This window comes from Barbus barbus (genome assembly GCF_936440315.1).
Source record: "Barbus barbus genome assembly, chromosome: 40".
NCBI classification, from domain to species: Eukaryota; Metazoa; Chordata; class Actinopteri; order Cypriniformes; family Cyprinidae; genus Barbus; species Barbus barbus.
The window spans coordinates 4,584,060-4,604,234 of NC_136718.1; the positions used below are offsets into that span (position 1 = coordinate 4,584,060).

General features: G+C 38.3%; 1 protein-coding gene across 2 annotated transcripts in view; it reads left to right on the forward strand.

Annotated features, from left to right (window-relative positions):
* The window catches only part of LOC306859709 (pleckstrin homology domain-containing family G member 1-like), a 45,695-nt gene extending 26,709 nt beyond the window's left edge, over positions 1–18,986 (forward strand). For both annotated transcript variants that reach the window (XM_079400912.1, XM_079400911.1), the window contains exons 3-18: positions 690–790; positions 1,586–1,655; positions 4,898–4,944; positions 9,029–9,179; positions 9,318–9,449; positions 10,202–10,384; positions 11,254–11,349; positions 12,145–12,231; positions 12,912–12,945; positions 13,053–13,139; positions 13,238–13,282; positions 13,400–13,422; positions 13,522–13,692; positions 13,995–14,114; positions 14,209–16,054; positions 16,175–18,986. In XM_079400912.1, coding sequence (XP_079257038.1) covers positions 690–790; positions 1,586–1,655; positions 4,898–4,944; positions 9,029–9,179; positions 9,318–9,449; positions 10,202–10,384; positions 11,254–11,349; positions 12,145–12,231; positions 12,912–12,945; positions 13,053–13,139; positions 13,238–13,282; positions 13,400–13,422; positions 13,522–13,692; positions 13,995–14,114; positions 14,209–16,054; positions 16,175–17,172 — 4,191 coding nt within the window. In that variant the 3' untranslated portion in view covers positions 17,173–18,986. The remainder of the gene's footprint in view (positions 1–689; positions 791–1,585; positions 1,656–4,897; positions 4,945–9,028; positions 9,180–9,317; positions 9,450–10,201; positions 10,385–11,253; positions 11,350–12,144; positions 12,232–12,911; positions 12,946–13,052; positions 13,140–13,237; positions 13,283–13,399; positions 13,423–13,521; positions 13,693–13,994; positions 14,115–14,208; positions 16,055–16,174) is intronic.
* The last annotated feature ends 1,189 nt before the right edge of the window (positions 18,987–20,175 follow it).

Genomic DNA, 20,175 nt, shown 5'->3' on the forward strand with positions numbered 1-20,175 from the left:
CAGAATGGTTATTTTACACTGCCTGAGGGTGTTCAGGTAAAGACTTCTGTCAGAGTGAGAGAATCACTTATCTCATCTGTCAACCAAAGACAGAGACCTTCAGATGCAGGGCGGAGCAGAAGTTACAGATTCTGACATGCTGTGCTGATATTTGTGTATGTGAGAGCTCACTGCGCTTCTGCACTGTTACGCTCTTATAGTGTTTCAGTGCTCTTTAAAACACCAGCACATCGGTATGTTTCTACAGAAATAGAGCATGAAAAGCTCATTGTGAAGCTTAAAGCTGAAGTGTTTTATTCCTGCATCATAGCAGCACCAAACTAAACTGCAGAGATACTTGTATCACAAGAATATAACAGAAAGCTCAATTGTATAATTTGCATCCTGTTATGGTAAATACCATTATTTTGATGCTTCATACTATATGCATCAAAGTGTCACTCTGTAAGTACTTTACATAACGGACATAAGCGGACATACTGTAGCTAATCTGTCTACGTGGAAATGTTAAGGTCAGGTGTGAGAGTTGAAGCCGTACTGAAGCAGGTCCTTCTGTCCAAATATGGCAAACCCTGAACATCATGAAGCCAGTCAGAGGACGGGACCCTTGTGTTTGATGGCAGGCGTGCGGCCCGTCTCACATGATGCTGCTGATGAGATTATTCATCCTTTCATCTGTTTCTCTACAGGATTACCTGGAGTGCATCAGCAATCAGTCTCTTCTGCTGCTGGGAGATGAAGAGAGGAATTCTTTATTTGGAAATATCCATGAGATCTACTGTTTCAACAGGTACACAGACACAGTTCAGGTCCTGTTTGTTTCAGTGACAAAAACATCTCGTGAGAGAAATGTAATGGATGTGGGTTGATTTGTATTTATATATATGTATATTTCCATTCTCTCATTTTTTTTTTCTTTTGTCAAATATTGATGTTTTAAATGCAATCATCAACCATTCAGCCCTAAGATTTCCTTTCTTGCTCTCTCTCTTTTGGAAATTATGGGAAATGTAAATTCATACAAGCAAAATTTCATCCTAAAATATCTGACAGATTAAGATAGATTATTGAATTTGGTGTAGTTTTTACTTTACTTTACATTTAATATGTATAACATTTAGTTTGACCTTCTGAGATAGGCTATTGAATATTTTTGAAACACCTTCACTGACCATATGCAGAAAAAAATGACAGAGAATGTTTACTTAAAGACCTGATGAGAGAATATCTTCTGTTTTAGACTGTCTGCTGTATTTGCCATCACTCTTTCCTCAGTTCCTCTCACTTCGGACCACACACACACACACACCTGCACACTTGGCCAGACTCACACCAAATTCAGCCCACACACACACACACACACACACACAGAGTGTGACTTCATATGACTGCAATGCTGAAGTGACCACACATGCATTCACAATGCTGTTCAATTCATGGAAGTGGGTCTTTCCTTACAATTCACGGCCTACAATACAGCACATACCTGGAGGACAAGTTGAATAGTTTCATAACGGCTCAGCCCTTTAATGGAAGTGAGTAATGCTATATAATCATTCTGTGTGTGTGTGTGTGTGTGTTTTAGTGATCTACTTCATGACCTGGAGAAGTGTAACGCCAACCCAGTTGCCATTGCAAAGTGTTTTGTAGCCAAGGTAAAACTCTCGTCTTTTCTTTTTTCACAAAGACAAACCTCACACACACATCATTTACTCAACCTCAAGTTATTACAGACCAGATTTTAGACTTTCTTTCACCCATGAAGCTCAAATGGAGAAATGATTAAGTCTGCTGTCACATGGTCGCACACGTAAACAATCAACACTATTACGCCTACTGACTCGAGTTGACTAGTGTAATAACACATACTTGGGTAAGTGTTATAGCTGTTTTATAGCTGTAATTAACAGCTGCTGGAATGCAGCTGGTTTGTGTGGTTTTCTGTCCTGTGGTATTGTGTGATATTTGCTTTGTTTTGTTCGGGGGTATTGTTGTGCTAATGAGCTGTTAGCAGGGGGCTGACAATTTACACAGTGCAAATGACTGTGGCTTACAAGATCTCATATAAAGCCTAAAACCCACACATCCAGCCCTGGGCATTAAACGCCTTCAGAGGTCTGCGTATATGGTTATGAGGATTTATGTTTATGTCTATTTGAGAGATATTACACAGAGTGGTGCTACGGCTAAGTGGTGGTTTCCTCAGATACTTTGCTTTACCGGCTGCTTCTTTTGTCCAGACACACACTTTCTGTTCAGTGTTATTGATTATTTGCTGACAAACTTGAAATTAGAACATTAATACTTGATATTCATTAATAGCAGCAGAGTTTATAAGAGGAATCTAATGTATGTATACATCTGACAAAAAAGTGTCCCAAGAATATCCATGTCTGTCCACTAAGGTAAAAGGGAATCATTAAATAAAACAATAATGAATTATTTTAATTTAATTGTTCATTACGTAAATAAATAGGATTTGGGTTAGTCTGCAACTGTAGTGTCTGATGTTAATTTTTTTAATATTTCAATATTTGATTTCAAGGGCCTTATTCCAATGAGTTTAAACTAAAAATAATAGATAATGAACTAAACCTAGAATGTGTATATATAATAACAAAAACAAAACAACTCAAACATGAATTCATTTATTACAGGGACATTTTCTCCATGAATTTCTTTTTTTTTTTTTTTTTTTTTTTTTTTTTTTTTTCAAGAGATGATGCATTTTTCTAAAGCAATTTACAAGTGAGAAATACAACAAAGCAGATCATCTCAAGTGGCTCATCAATAATACCAGTGGTATTTTAGCATTATTTAGATACCTATCATAGCATGTATTAATATTTTTAATTAGCTTTTTTTCATATTTGCAGTTTTGATTTTAATTTTAGTTGAAGTTTTAGTATTTTGTTATGTGCCTTTGTGATTTTTTGTTAGTTTTTTTTATTATTATTATTTCTATTTAGCTTTTTTATTTTTTTTTATTTCAGTTTTAGTAATTTTAGTACTTCGATTTAAACTTTTTAGTTACTTGCTGAGCCAATATGTTTATTTCAATTACCAAAAACTATTTTCAATATTTTATTAGTTAACAATATTCAGTTTACAGCAATAAACTAACCTAAACGTGTAACATCTAAATTAACTGGTTTTATTAAAGTAAATATTATTTAATGTCACTGAATCCATCTACATGTAAATGCATTAATTTGTAACAAAATGGGTTAAATCAGATATAGCAATAGCTTGTTCCCATTTTTTACAGTGTATTGGTCAGTAAAGGTTAGTCATCGTGAGCAAACACTCCCAGAACCGTGTGTGTGTGTGTGTGTGTTTAAAGCCATTACTCTGCCAGTTCTGTTGTATTGATATCACAAAGGAGTTTCAGGCTTCCAGTAAGAGTGAGGAGTTTTTATTACATCTGATTCCTATCAAAGCTTCCCGAGAACACTGTTTTTCTCTTTCTCTCTGTTAAGGACAAACGCTGACTCAGTCTATTTCTCTGAGAACATAACGATCCTCCACCTGCTGTTTGCAGCTCTTCAGTTCAGACAGAAGGATATTACACAGCACTAACACAACTTATACAACAAATAGTCCTGGATGCTAATTGGTTAATACAGTGCTTTATTTGCACCAGGATGCATTATATAACAGTTCTGATACAAAAGTGTCCATTCATTTTAAAATTGGAGTACATGTGAAAACTGCTCACATGTTCACATCTATTCATACATTTGTAGACTGAAGACTAATTAAACTTCAGCATAAGCAAACAGTAAGCACACATCTGGTTGTGGTTCCGGAGTAAGCTGCTCTTTAATTTATACATTTTCCCATGGAGAACCTACAACTCAGTGTGTTTGTGTTTGCGTTTGGGTCACAGCATTTATGCAAGGACACCTTCATTAATAAAGCTACCTGTATGTATATGTATGTGTGTGTGTGTGTGTGTGTGTGTGTGTGTGTGTGTTTGTGTTTGTGTATGGAGAGAGAGGGCAGATGTGAAAGCTGGCGGGGGCGGCAGAGAGAGAGAGAGGGGGGGGGGGGGGGTATTAGAGGAAGAGGATAAATGGCTCTTTGGTACTCAGACTCTCTGTACTTTTCCAAGTGCTTTGATGTTCATATAGGCGGAATGAGAGAGCAAAAGACTTCAGATGAAGGAAGAGAGGAGAGAGATTTAATCAGCACAGGCTCACATCTACAATTACTGTAAACACAACATCAGGACTCTTACAGTCACTGTTACCGCTGTGTGTGCATGTGTGTGTGTGTGTGTGTGTGTGAGAGAGAGAGGCTGTAATGCACCATCCTGATGTGACCTTTCAGAGCAAGTCTGATGCTTTGTGCCAAAACAGCCATATACACACTGACCCAGCTATCTAAAAACAAATTCATGTGAATCAAGCATTGTTTAATCCATTTCTTCTGAAGAGGCACATCACTTTATATGATGAACAGATTTATTTATGTGTCTTATCACATAAATATTGATCAGTGTACATATTAGAGGCACATCAAATATGGTAAATACAAGCTCAACTGTACTTGCTTGATACACAAGATCCACATTCATTGGATCGTGCATCTACATGCAACAATAAGCCTTATTGGTTCATGTGTATGAAGAACATATAACTTAACTTATAATTGATCGTATAGGTTTATAACAACATGAGGGTCAGTAATTATGTAATTTTCTTTTTTTTTTGGATGAATGAAGTATTAAAATTAGGCATATAACTTGTCCTGCACAGGTGTTATTTACCCTCACACAAACCTTCCTGCATTACTTTTCATTATGATATGATTTAATATGCTAATCTAGTTATTTTCCACACAAACACACATCTTACTTCGAGTAACTGACCCTAATTTCCTGATTGTTTTTCAGAGTGAAGACTTCCACATCTACACGCAGTACTGCACAAATTATCCAAGGTAAGAAATACTTCCTGTGGTTTGTGGTTGCAGTTTTACTTCCTGTGGTTTGTATGTCACCATCTGTCTCTCAATATAGAGCTTTATAAGCGACGGCCGTCTCAGATGCCTGGTGTGTGTGTGTGTGTGTGGAATGTGAGACTTGTGAGAGTGTGTGCTCATATTATATGTTGTATGTGTGCATGTGTATAACACCATTGGAGTCTGGGAGTCTGTTCCTATATATTCCCCCCTGAGGGAAACCCCCTGTCTGACTGTCTGACTCTCTCTCTCTATCACATATACAATCTGCCTCTTTGTTTATTACATGTAAACATGCACCAAGTAACCTTTTGCACTTTAAGAGCATCTTACCTCTAAAGAAATGAATAGAACATTAACAAACTTTTTCACAATGACATACAGATTAGATAAAATGGCCAACATGTTGAGATCTCTTGACCAAGGGTGCGTTTCCCAAAAGCATTGCTAACCAACTAAGGGTCGCAAGGTCTATCATTACCATCATAGTATGATTCAGTGTTTCCCAAAACCATACTTCCAACAAACATTTGCAAACAGCTTTGCAAATTTGTATGGCTGGAACTACAGCTCTCGACGTGTGATTAAACACAAGTTTCTTGACATTAGTTTACCGTGAACTTAATTAGCTCCAATGCAGTACAATCTATATATTTCAGTCCATATAGATAAAAGCTTTATTCTGCATCTTTTAGATTGTCAACAGAATGTTTATGAAGTAAGAGGTAATCAAACAAATAAAGAAAATTAAGCGAAACGACAGGGAACAAAAATGGCAAAGTAGTCCTCAGATGCCATGTTTGGTATTTACAGCAATGATCTGACAATCATTTGATCTAAAATCATTAAATTAGAAGACATTGGCTTCATAGACAGGGCTTAGACTAAACCAGGATTAGGCCATTGTTTAATTAATTACATTTAAGTAATTTTTATAAACATGCCTTTGAAAAAGCATTACTGGTGTGCATCTTAAGACAAAACAAAGGCACGGACATGTTTTAAGATCATTCAGTTCAAGTTTCTTTCAATTGAAACAGCTCAGATTTACATGTTAGTCTAGGACTAGGTTTAAGCCTTGTCTGTGAAACCGGGGGATTATTACTCTACCAGATATGTGACATCATTACCGACAGCTCTTTTGTTGAATTAACGTGGTTTGAATGACGAACGTGCAACAAAGTCCCAACACCGAACCCCCAACTGCTCCCCGGGCGCCGCACCAATGGCTGCCCACTGCTCTGTGTGTGTGTGTGTGTGTGTGTGTGTGTGTGTTCACTGCTGTGTGTGTGCACTCGGATGGGTTAAATGCAGAGCACAAATTCTTATTAGGGGTAACAATACTTGGCCACAAGTCACCCCATTTTCACTTTTAAAAAAACATCCATGAGCTGTACATATTGCACTTTTTTTCTGATTTCTTTAGTAGACTGACACTGACCAGACTAGTCAAAACTCAGTTAGCATTAGCGTTTTATTCCATACTAGTATAAATATGCTGACGCTGTTCAGTTTTAAAAGTTCCTTTGAAATGGCTTAGCTTTGCTTGGTTGGCGAACTGTATTGGGTCAACTTCACAAGCATTTGTTTTAATTGCATGTATAGGTGATAATCAGAGATGAAAATAAATATGAAGTTAGTGTTTTAGTGACTGCTGAGGTCTTGAATAAAGGTTATCAGAGATAAATGTGAATGTGTGTCAAATATATTTGTCTTTGGGTGCATGTATACGTGCAGAGTTTTAAATCTATTCACAAGCCTGAAATCTGACAACGTTCAACAAAAGCTTTGACATACAGCACCTTTCCCTTGCAAAATGCCACCCACACCCATGGTTTATTTTCCTTTATCAAACACACACACACACTGGTGCAGCACATGCTGCCACGAGTCCTACTTCTGATGCGAGGAGAAATTAAAAGTGACATGACTCAGTAGTAGTTTCATCAGATGCTGAATGGTGTGAGAATGAATGGATTCTTGTCTGGGCCACGGAGACCCTCTCTCCACACCCTCACACAGCTGTTGACCCTAACCAAGGTCATATGGCACGCTCACTCACACATACAGTAACGCTCCTGAAAGCAATAGCTGTATCTCAGTGATACCCGGGTCATATTTCCCATCGGGACAATGTGAAGTCTGTGCGCAGGACGCAGGAATGCACACACACATGTCTATCTATTCCAGTGCTTTGTGAGGCGTGGCAGCAGATCCAATAAACTGTAAAATCGGTGTTTTAACAGAAGGGCCCGACCTTACTCTCTCAACCGTGCATATACATCTTTGTTGTGTGCGCGCATGTCCGTGTGTGTTTGTTTGTTTATCTATGCAATAATGTACTGTACATTAGCCCAAAAAATGCACTTGATCACCTCAAAATATACATTCTGTCATCAATTACTCACCCACATGTTGTTCCAAACCTGTATAAATGTTATTTGTCTTTCATGGAAAACAAAAGAACATGTGCGTTCCAAAGTGAGTACATTAAAATTTTTGGATGAACTATTGGTCACACTTTATTTTGAGGTCCAATTCTTGCATTAACAAACCATTAACTATGACTTTTGCCTCAATAAACTCCAAATTTGCTGTTTATTAATATTTAGTAAGGTAGTTGTTAAGTTTAGGTATTGGGTAGGATTAGGGATGTAGAATATGGTTATGCAGAATATGTGCTAATAAACAAGTACTATGTAAGTAAGTAAATACTAATAAACAGCCAATATGTTAATAATAGGCATGCTAATGAGCAATTAGTTAATAGTGAGAATTGGTCCCCAAACTAAAGTGTTACCGAACAATCCATTTAAGCTATAACTTAAAATGTTTGAAAGTCATTGCATTAGATAAAGTTTCAAACAAAGGGCGAGATTTACTAACAGCTTGTATCAGTGCAAACCCTCTTTTGGTATTGAAAAAAATAATAATTATAATAATAAAAAAGATACAAAAAACTACTGTAAGGATTTACTAAAGACATGTAGTGAAAACATAGCGATGAAAAAATATTTTTGTAGCCTTATTGTCTATGCATTTGAAGTAGTTTCCCTTTCAGACACAAAATGTATGAGCGGAGGAGAGTATTGAAATGAATCATGCAATTTACTAAGGCTTGTGCTAGGCACCTGTTAGTAGTTTACCCACACCTGATTATCATTGGCTTTGCTTATTGGCATTTACGCTAATTTGCGCAGCTCTTATTAAGTTGGTCAATATGAAAATGATCCAGCTGCATCTATGTTCTTGAATTTGTGCATTGTCTGTAGATCAACCGCAGAACTTTCCACTCCCATCACCGCATTTATGAGAATGCATTCTCGTGCTAATTTGCTCTTAGTAAATATGGCCCCAAATCTGTTGAAATTTATTTCAAAGCATGCACAGATGACAAGCAATTTATTTTACAAAAGGCATTTATTGGGTTGTAAATGCTACCAAAAAAAATATAAAAATAAAAAATAGATTTACTGTTTAAAACTAAGAAAATTGCTCTCTCAATACGCTCTCTCTTCTTAATACCCTTTAGAAGCCTAGTAACTGGATTCTGAACAAGCTGCAGGCGAGAGAAAGAGAGAGTGGCCGTACTTGCACCCAAATATAATGCATTACAATATAATAATCCAAATGAGATGGCACAAAGGCATGCACAGCTTTCTCCAAATCCTCAAAAGAAGGGACAGACTTCAACTTAGATGCAGATCTAAAATGGAAAAATGAATTGATGAATTGACTTCATACAGCCACTAAATCACCAAAACACTAGCTGATTAAAAGCTGCTCAGCAACAATGAACAAAAGTGAAGCTATTTTTAAGAACATGCAGATGACATTTGCTTTGATATTTTGTATCTGATGTAATGAGATGTTTAAGTGCACTTAAGTACTTTTTTGGCCGTTGTATATAATTTTGGTTCTAACCTGAACAAATGAATCGTAGAGAGAGACGCCAAAACAATAATATGTCACTGACATGTTTATGTTGTGCATATCTGCCAAAGTCTGAGTGGATATAAAATAAGCGTTTTTATTGATAACACGTGTTTGTATGCATCTACAGATCCGTTGCTGTCTTAACAGAGTGCATGCGGAACAAAACAGTTGCAAAGTTTCTGCGAGAGCGCCAGGAAAGTCTTAAGCACTCCCTTCCTCTCGGCTCCTACCTGCTTAAACCTGTCCAGAGGATCCTAAAGTATCATCTACTACTGCATGTAAGTACACAAACACCCAGAATGACCTTCCTAAGCACACACAGAACCTAGACATAGTACACCTGTACACAAATACTACCCTACACACAGATGATTGTGGCTCTGATCTGAGATCACAGATGTACTGGTGTTTTGCAGGAGATCGCCACTCATCTGGAGAAGGATTCAGAGATGTATGATGTAATCCAGGAGGCCATCGACACCATGCAGAGGGTTGCCTGGCACATCAATGACATGAAGAGAAAACACGAGCATGCAGTTAGACTGCAGGTTTGTGTATCCTATACACACACACACACTCATATACACACTATGCACCATATAGACTAGTATATATCAGTTACTTCACAAGAATACATGAGGGTAAACTGACCTGGGCTACATTCCCCAAAGAATTGTAAGCCTAAGTAAATCATAGATTTGCCAATAGCTTCTACCATCTATTTAGGCTTAGAAAAAGGGGAGTCATACAGTTGTTTAGAAAATAGTAGCGTTTTTTTTTTTTTTTTTGCTGGCACAAGGTGCCGTAGATGGTCTACAACAGGGGTGTCCAATTCTCCTCCTGAAGGACAATGTTCCTGTAGAGTTAAACACCTAAACAAGCTAATCAGGGTCTTCAGGATTACTAAACTTACAGGTAAATATGTTGGAGCAAGCTGGAACTAAACTCTGGGAAAAAAAGGGCCTTCCTGGAGCATGACTGGACAACCCTGGTCTACTATGTCAGCACCACACAAGGCCACCAGCTAGTAGTTCAGTCGATCAAACATTGAGAAATGGTCCTTGAAAGGAAATAACCATCCTGGACCAAGTAAAATCCACTACCAACTACTTTAATTTGATTTTGGCTACAGGGTGCATGCTTTTTTTTTATGGATAAGTGTGTGGTAACAGATCACAGAACATTATGTTTGAGACCGATCAGACATAAACGTCATTCCCAACTTGCCCTTCGGCTAAGTTACTTGATATACGTGAAGATTGACGCTCCTCCTCTTCTGCTCTCACCTTCTCTCTTTCAGGAGATTCAGAGTTTGCTGACTAACTGGAAGGGGCCTGATCTGATTGGCTACGGTGAGCTGGTTCTTGAGGGAACATTCCGTATCCAGAGAGCAAAAAATGAAAGAACACTCTTCCTGTTCGACAAACTTCTGCTGATCACCAAGAAACGCGAGGAGACTTACACCTACAAAGCCCATATCCTGGTGAGAGTCCATATACCTACTAGTTTCCCATTCTGAACAGTCAAGCTGGTGTTTCGGCCATGGTAGCTTTATTTTTTGCTGGTAGTTAGACTTTTCCAAAGTGGTCTACCAAGTCACCCTTATCCTCACCAGCTGGTCATAATGCATTTCTCATTGACGCTTGTCTCCGGAATATGCCATTCTGGGAGCAGCTTGCATTCTTCACATCTCTTTCAATGTAGCCATGGCAAATACAAGCGGCGGGTAAAGTTTGGTGGAAAATCCAAAGGCACAAATGAGTCATTATGCAGCTACTGTAGTTAACAGCTTTAAATAGTACTCACAATAAAGATGCAAATATACCATAGTTTGAACCCTAATAGTACAGTGTGAAAATAGACCTGCAGGGGAGGTGGAATTGAACTCTGATTCTGATTAAGCAGGTCATCCAATTGTGAAAACAACCTATTTTACCAGTTTTGGCCAGCTCGAAAAAGAACATGTTTTTGTTAAATATTTGCATCAGTGTGCACTTTCAGAAAAAAAAAAAAATGGGGAAAACTGTACCCTCAAAGGGAGACCTCTGTACCTTATTTACCCCTGAAGGCTTCATAATAGTACCATAAGGGCACATATTACTATCTTAAGGCTGTATACTATTACTACTCAAAGATAATAGCATGCAACCTTTGTGGGTAAAGCAAGTCTCAAAGTTGTACTACCTCAGTGACAAGTTGTCGTAGCCCTAAGCGTACTATTTTTACACACATTTCTTACAGTGTGTTAATGTAATGTGCATAAATTGTTGTTATTGTTCAATAAAATGTTTGGAACTATAAATGACAGTGATTTCTTTAATCTATATTCTGTTTCTGTACATTTTTTTCCAGTGCTGTAATCTAATGTTGGTAGAAGTCATTCCTAAAGAGCCTCTAAGCTTCAGCGTGTTTCACTACAAGAACCCCAAACTTCAACACACTGTGCAGGTAATATTTCAGACTTTCTCACACACACAGCATGTAACCAAAGATCAACACTGTGTTGTTTTAAACACACAGTGGAATGTCCAGCCTGAGGCCAGGCTTCTGACAGACAGCCAATCACCTTGAACTTTACCCTAGTAAAACCACACCCCTTTACCTGCAAGCTTCAGCATGTATGAATATACGCACACAACAGTGATGTTACGTAGGCGTCTCGCCTAAAGCCAGTGCTGCTAAATCTGACCTTTGTGTTGGACCTCTGCCGAGTAGTCATAAATATGATGCAGTATGTGCCACAGAGGCCTGAACCAACTGAACGCTTGTAAATCACCTTGCCTCCTAATTATTGAATGGCTCACTGTTATCTCAGCAACTAATACATGCCCGGTCAAATGTACTCCATGACTTCATAAATGCTTAGGGGTTAGTACATCCATCCATCTATCCAACTATCAATCTATCCATCTACTGATATTTTTCAAAGCATTACAGTAATATGAAATGTATTATGCCCGAATTATGAATTCTCACAGTAGGATGTTGGGTTTTACTGTCTCTGAAATGAACCGTGTATAAGTGCGTCACTGCTGAGTAGCAGTTCCAGTCAGCCACATCTGTGTGTTAGTTACTGATTCTGCTGACGTTCACCCAGTTGATCAAAGTGTTTGTTTTGATTTTGACGACTGGTGTCGATGTTCTTTGATAGTGGGATGACTCGGTCACAGTAGTTTCAAAGGTGTGTCGGTAAATGATCTTAAATTTGCAGATTGTGCTGATATGTTTCTAATCCACTTTTAGGCGAAGTCTCAACAGGACAAGAAAATGTGGGTCCTGCATCTAAAACGGCTGATCCTTGAAAACCATCCTGCCAAAATACCGGCCAAGGTTAGAACGTGCACATCCTAGCTCTGCTTCTGTACAATGTACTCTGTAATTAGGTAGCTGTGGCCGAATCTGGCTATTCACACTCAACTGTGTCAAGATAAAATAGTTCACTCAGAGAGAATAAAAGAACTTCAAAGGTGGAGCAGAAATTTCTGTACTTACAGAAGTGAAGACATAGTGCCACCCAGAGGCCATTTAGTTCAAATAAGAATTATCACATAAAAAAATATGATTTTTTTTTGTTTGCTAATTTCTAGGATCATTTAAATGGTTTGATTAATTTCAAGGTCTTTAAGTATTTATTTTATGTGCATTTACTTTACCTTTAGTAAGGTAAATCATGTGTAAATTTGTCTATCATATTTTGCCTCAGTTTAAAAAAGGAAAAAATATTTTGCATTTTTTTTTTTTTGCATTGACAATTTTTTTTTCACATTACTGTAATACAATAACTAACCCCATTTTGTTTTAATAGTTTAATTCATAAAATGAACCATGTCTAATTTTATAAAATAATAATAACTTACTGCAAAATAATATATATATATATATATATATTATACTTTTTATAAAAAAAAATTACAAATTAAAGTTAGTTCATGAAATACTATTATGCATAGTAAACACAAATAAATACTAAAAGGAAGTGTTTAAGGAAGGTTTTATTTCTGTCTCTGCAGGCTAAGCAGGTCATTCTGGAGATGGATACTGCAAGTAAGCATTATCTTAACTTCAAACTGAAAGCTACACAGCACTATATTTATCACTTTCTGTGTGTTTACGAAGAGTATTTTACAGACACTATTCTTAACTTTTTTCAGACCACCCAAGTTTGAACTACAACTCTGATGACAAGAGAGTGAACACTAAAGAGGGTCCTTCGCCCCGGAGAGTACGCAGGAAGACAGGTGAGCCCCATAGCAAATACAACAAACAAACAACAATTTTTCACTGATCATGTTTACTCATTATTTTTGTCTCTCCCTCTGTCTTGCTGTTTTATCAGAGCCCTTATCTAAGTTACTGAAAAACTCCAAACATATAGGCCTAAGTAAGTAGCATTCATATGAAAAATGATAATTGAGAAAACAAAAAAATGCTAAAATAATATTAATATTTTAAACATCGTGGCAATTTTTTCTTTTTCTCTTCCTTATTGTTGCTGTAGTATCCAGTCCAGATATTCCAAAGGTAAAGAACACCACCCATAGCATGCAAGCATTAATCCATTATTCAAATCTGATTAAACATTTTTAAAAAGTAAATTAAAATTGCATTTGCTCCTCACAGCGTTCTAATTTGGGAGTCACTCTGCTGTCACCTGTTGCCCATTTGGGTACTATTGGCCGATCCCGTAGCCTTGTCAGCGAATCACAGGAATCTCTGGACCCTGGTGACCACAGTGATGTTGACGACGAGCCACATCCACATGATGCTGATGATGAGGACGATGCCGGTTTGGTGAGTCTGAATTTACATTTGATGTTTTATTTTAATCCTATTGATAGATACTTTAAGGGTTTAAGATCTGAGGTGCTAACATATTGAAGACCAAAAAAAGAACAAGGGAACATAATACCAAAGATGTATCTAAAAACCACCTGGAAAATCTGTATAGCAATGCCCTTGCAAAACCTTAGTTTTATGCTTGCAATTTTTGTGAGAAAATGCACCTCTCTCATTTTCAAATGTAAGGCTCTGGTTTACATTTAATTTTCATTGATTATGAATGATATACTAAGAGTAAACTTCTGCATGATCAGAGTTCTGGGGGCAAGCTGAGAGTACCAGGGAAGGGCAGCCAGAAAAGACTGAACCAGCAAGTGTCAGTGGACAGCATTGACCAGTGGAGAAACCACAACCTTACTCATGCAGACCTCCAGGTAAGGACATAGTGTGACATCAATAATAATTTTTTGGTTCCTGCAACACTAATCTTAGGTATGGTAAAAGTGATTATTAATTTTTTTCTTTCAGACTGTTAAAGAGTCCCTGCAAAATAAGGTTATCACGCCCCCTATCCTACGGGTTACCGCACCTCCAGAAGGAGACCGAGATGAACGCTACTCTCGCATGCTGGGAACAGGAGAGGAACCTTCCTTCCGCAACATATGGACAGACCATCGAGTCCGGAGGGCTATGTTTCCAACTCGTCAAAAGAGTTTTCAAATTGATGATGATGAAGACATCTATCAGATGTTCCTGCCAACGGAGAATGATATGAGCAGTCATGATGCCGAGAGTGACCATGAGGCTGCTGACCATCCAGAAAGACCCTGTAGCTGGCATGTTGAACCAACTAAAACATCACGGCTAGACCTCCCCACAAGCAGGAGCAGAGTACTTCGCAGGGCCAACAGTGTTGGAGAAAACCAAAGTGAACGACAAAGCCCTACCAAGCGAGCCCTACAAGAAGAAGAGACCACCAACCAGACTGAGTCATCAAGCAATGAAATCTCAGGGTCATCTTCTGCCGAGCAGTTAACAATTGATGATATCGAGAATGTTTATGACAACATTAGTTACGAGGAGCTTCAGGCCATGGGGCTTATCCGCAAGGATCAAGTGAACCATGGAGACTCTGAGGTTTCAGAGGTTAAATCTAGAATAGCACCACAAGTTATAATAACTCCAACTGAAATTGAGAGTTCATGTGGGAGCAATAGGTCTTCTGGTCAAGGCGGGGAGCCGCTTGAGACATGTGAACTGCAAATTGTTGAGGATGAGGAGAATGTCTATGATACCATTGTCTTCCAAGAGCCCCCAGTTCTTGCAGCTGTGATGGATCAGGGAAAACCAGAGAGTTTGCAGACATCTGAAGCAGACCTCATGGCTTGCCAGATTTTAGGAGGGTTTGCATCTGAGGAAAAACTCTGTCCTAGAAATAAGACAGAAGTTGAACAGCCTCATATTCCCTCTGCTGCAATTTCAGACACTGAAGCACCTGATCATACATTAGAGCAAGTGGAAGAGATCTGGACGGATTTGGAAAATTACATCCGGAACAATGAAAAGAAGCCAGATAGACTTCCAGCTGCATTCCCTGTAAGTGGAACGAACAGTGCATGCAAAACCCAGGACTCTCCCAAAAAAGTGCATGATACCCCACGCAAAGCACAAGACTCTCCACGAAAAACACATAACTCCCCAAGTAAAGGGAACAGGCTGCAACAAAGAGCTAGTGATTCCCAATGCAAAGCACAAGAATCTCCAAGTAAGAAAGCCAATTCTGCACAAAAATCAAATGATTCTCCATGTAAATTACCCTTAAAAACAGTCCCTGTTTGTGCTGCATCTGGGTCACCCAACCCACCAGCCTCTAACCCCCCTCCAGCTCTCCAGATCCCTATCCTCAACATTCCCGAAATTGTAGAAACTAGGTTGGATGAGAAAGACGAAGTGTCTTCTCCTGCAGCACCTTCCCTTCCACTCCCTCCTATCCCTGAGCCTCAACCTGGTACAGTGAAGAGCATCCGCAAAAAACTTGCAAGATTAAGCAGCGGAAGCTTCAGGATGGACGATGAGGATATCCCTTCACCAAAGGACTCAGAGTTTCAGACCATGTTTAGTAGCTTGGACTCGGGCTCCTCTAATCTGCTGCTGAGAGTGGAAGCTGGGGACCAGTTTCTTGAGCTTGGGGAGAGGGGCAAGAACAGAGTGTTCCTCATGGCGAGACAGTACAGTAAGAAGATCAAAAAAGCCAACCAGTTACTGAAGATGAAGAGCATGGACCATGAGCCCAGTTGTGCTAAGCTAAGGCTAGGCAAACAGAAAGACTTGGCAGCCATACTGGAGGAGAAGAAACAAGGTGGCAGTGCAATAGGTATGACATACTTATATGGCAAAAGTTATTTTTTCTCTGTTCTACAATGTTTTATTCATAAAGATTACACATATGATATATCGGTTTATGAATGCCTCTGTCCTCCTCTCTTCTGCTTAGGTGCAAGAATAGCAGAGTACTCTCATCTGTATGAACAGGTGGTTTTTAAAGGCTCTTCAACCACTCCTCCATTTCTGAAGTCATCAATCAGTATTGCAGGCCCCCATCCACTTTTCCCCAGCACCACATCTTCCCCTTCCCTATCTGATAGCTCTACCCAAGAATCAGACTGGTGGAACTGCACGTACAGTAATGGAGAACTTGCTGATTTTGTGTCTTGGCCAGCAGAAACAACAGTAGGCACTTCAACCCCACAGAGAGGACTGGCACCCGCAAGTTCTACTCCTGCTTTGAAGAACCTCCCTCCTACTCCGAGTACTCCACCCAATCAGCGTTGGAGTGCTTTTGTGACACCAATTAAAGATGACTCTGATCACATTTACACTTCAATTGGACCACGCAATGCCAAGGTGTCACCCTATAATCGCTGCCAGTCCTCATCTTCACTGATAGACCAGACTGGAAAAGAGAATGGCAGGGGTCCAAGTAATCAGGTGTGGGAGGTGAACGGAAACGAATCAAGGACACACATGCCACGGCAGCACAGCCTTCCAGATTGCCCCATCCAAGGGACTTCAGACCTCTCAGCACCATGTGATATCACACTGAGGGACTCACAGCAAATACTGGTGCTCAACAAACAGGTGCCACTGAATGCGCAAAGTGCCACTGAGAATTATCTGGCCAACTTTAAAGACACTGGAGATGATGATGATGACTATGTAGAGATCCGTTCTGAAGATGAGGGTGAAGAGCAGAAGCAGGTAACTGCTCAGCTGCACAATCTGCCTGGAGCTGCAGTAAATTACTGCAACGCACCTCAAGGCAGCATGCAAACCCTCGTAAAAGGACAGCAGGTTTCCACTGACCCTGAGATGGCTCTGCAGGGATACATGTGGAATGACCCGGATTGCAGCCAGCAAGGTGTGAATCAGCCCACGATTGTCCAGTCACTGAGGGAAAAGTTCCAGTGTCTCAGCTCAAGCAGTTTTGCATAGGAAGCAGGAAAGATGGACAACATGTCACATGCTTAGCACACAGGACGAAATGAGACACAACAAACTTCAGCTTCCACATGGAACATGTTACACAACTTAAAGACACAAAGCACAAGACATACTACATTTTAACTCTAATTCATTGTATTTTACAGAGCTTAATGCACTCAACAACATACGATGTGTAAATTATGGATTCAGCATTACTCTGCTCATCTCTACACTTGAATTCAGTTAAACACAGTAGTTATATATCTAAGCAGAACACTGTATACAACATCTTTCAAATGATTCATCTTATCTCTCTTTTTCTTAATATGAAGAGCCAATAATTATATCACATGAAAAGTCACGTACATGTCAGATCATGTTTTAAGAAATGAAAGAAAATTAAAGAAACACATTGGCTACATGGGCTTGAGTGGCAGGCACAAGTTAAACTTGTTTCTCTCTAAAACTGTTACAATATTCTCAAACTACTGGTTATAATATTCTAGTACATGTATATAAATGTTACCATACACGCTTTAAGATAAGCCACATAAGATGCACATGAATGGTGATGTTAATTAAATTATCTGCCGTAATTTCAGTGTAAACAACAGTTCCTTAAGCCAATAATTAAATATTTGTTTTTTAATTGTGTAGAAGTTAGTAAATTTGGTCGTGTAGGTGGCTGCATCTACAGGAAACTATGCTAACATCAGCCAGTGACCATTCAGTGTGTAATTTGTAATATTTGCATGCCACATTTTTTCAAGTCCAGGAATACATAGAATCGATATATTTTACTATGCTGTACATTAGGTATAGATATAGATTTATCAGTCTGAAAAGTAATAAGTATATTTAAAAATGTGATCTGGTTTTGCTAAAATCCTACAATCAACCATGCCTCAGACATAAGCATATTGTCAGTAATTATGGCATACATTTACTATACTGCTTTTAGATTAAATTTTTGCTATAGCAAGATTTCAGGAACACCACTTGTAAATGTAATTGGCAAAAAAGATATAATTTATAGTGTGTTAATTTAGGTTAATCTGATTGTGTTCAGGGACCATGATGGAGATTAAGGAGTTTGAGGTGTCACAAATGTACTGTAATTGGATGTAAATTTCATTTCATTGTTAAGTGTCTAAAATATTCAGCGTTGGCTGTCCCCACCCTGTCTCTGCCTTCAAACTACACACTGGTTGGCTGGTTGTCATCCCAAAGATTTAGCTATTTTTATTAGTGATTTTCACAGCACATTTCTTATTTATTTACTTCAGGGAAAATGTGATTTACCCCCACCCCCCCAATCGACATTCTTCGATTTGAAGAAACTGTAATTATGATGTTTTGAATGGTGGTTCATCGGGTATGACAAAGTTTCAAATGTGCTTTGAATATTGCAGTGTCTCTGTTTTGATGCGCATTGTTCAAAGATGCTACCTTATCAAAATGTTACAAATGTTAGAAGAAATATCCTAAAGTCAAGATCTATTAAGTACCATTGTAAATAATCCGATGAAAGCTTTGAATGAAGTATGTTTATATAGTTTTTCTTTCATTTTTATTTAGTTGTACATTTTGTTTTCTGTTTCACTGGCGGGGACTGTTATCCATTGGCATTGTTACTTTTACACTTTCCCTCCTTCTAAACATTCTGTTTGTAAAGATGTACATTTTCATGAATGTTGCCATTCACCTATTTTCGTGATCTTAATTTAAGTTTTTGCCATTTTTTTGTTTGTTTTTATTTTTTTATAACTGCCTAGTTGTAACTGGTCAAAGATGTAATGCAGGCAACAAATAAACATTCAATTAAAACAAAACCGATTTTGCCTTTAGTTTTGCATCACAAAGTTGTTTGTTTATATCATTTTTTAACAAGCAAATTAACCTTTGGGTCCTTCCGTGTCAACCAGTCTTCGCCTCAAATTTGTGATTTTGTCAATATTGTTTTCTGAAGAAAGATAAAAACCATGCATAGTGATGTAAGCCAAAACATTACGTCACACACATTTTTAGAATTTAGAGTAATCCACTATTTTGTAGAGGAGGGTCACAATGGCAATTTTTCCCTGAGATTTAGAGCCAAATTACAGGAGGGTAAAAATAACTTTGGAAAGATTGTAGCAACATTGTTATTTTTTTTACACAGAGATTGGTTGCTCTATTAGTAAAATCTGTTGACTTTATCAATCTTAATTGCGTTAAATGCCAATGGTGATCATTGAAAAATGGGGGAAAGCACTTTTGAGCTGTATCATCTGGCCAAGCTTCAAGTCTCTAGTTGAGGCCTTACAGTTTGGTCTACCTGGCCAGTTTTAGGGCATAATAACAACAATAATAAGCCTTAGAAAAAAAGCACACAAAGGTTGAAACTCCAAAACATCAGGAGTGTGAAGGAGAAAAAAACACTCACAAACATGCTTATACACACATACAAACATACACACAAAACAGAGTGGCTTGACTTTCCCATTGTCGATACAAGATCTTTGGCAAAAATAAATGCAAGTTCTGATGAAAATATAAATGTTTTGATGTTGCATTACACTGTCGAAACAATGCCACTAAGAAAAAGCACAATCGTATCAAAGCTAAAGGTGTTCCATTTATTGCAACATTTATTTGGACAGGCAAAAGTCGACTTCAGCACGTCCCAAAGACTTTCAGTGGGGTTAAGCTCCGGACTCTGTGGTGTGGCCAGTCTCACAATCTGAGCCTGATGAATCTTGTCATTGTCATTATGGAATATATGCACATATACATCTTCCAACATACTTATTTGAAAAATTAAAAGCTACACTGCATCAGTTAGGGTTCATAGAATTGTTACAAAACATACAACATTGCAGAAACATACAAATTACTGCAATAATGATTCAGTCCTAAAATCTTAAGTGTTTGCTTATTTGTATATGCAGCACCTTTTTTTTTGGCCATTTATACAACCCCTGGAAAAAAAATATGGAATCACCACACTTAGATGATATTCACCCAAATATT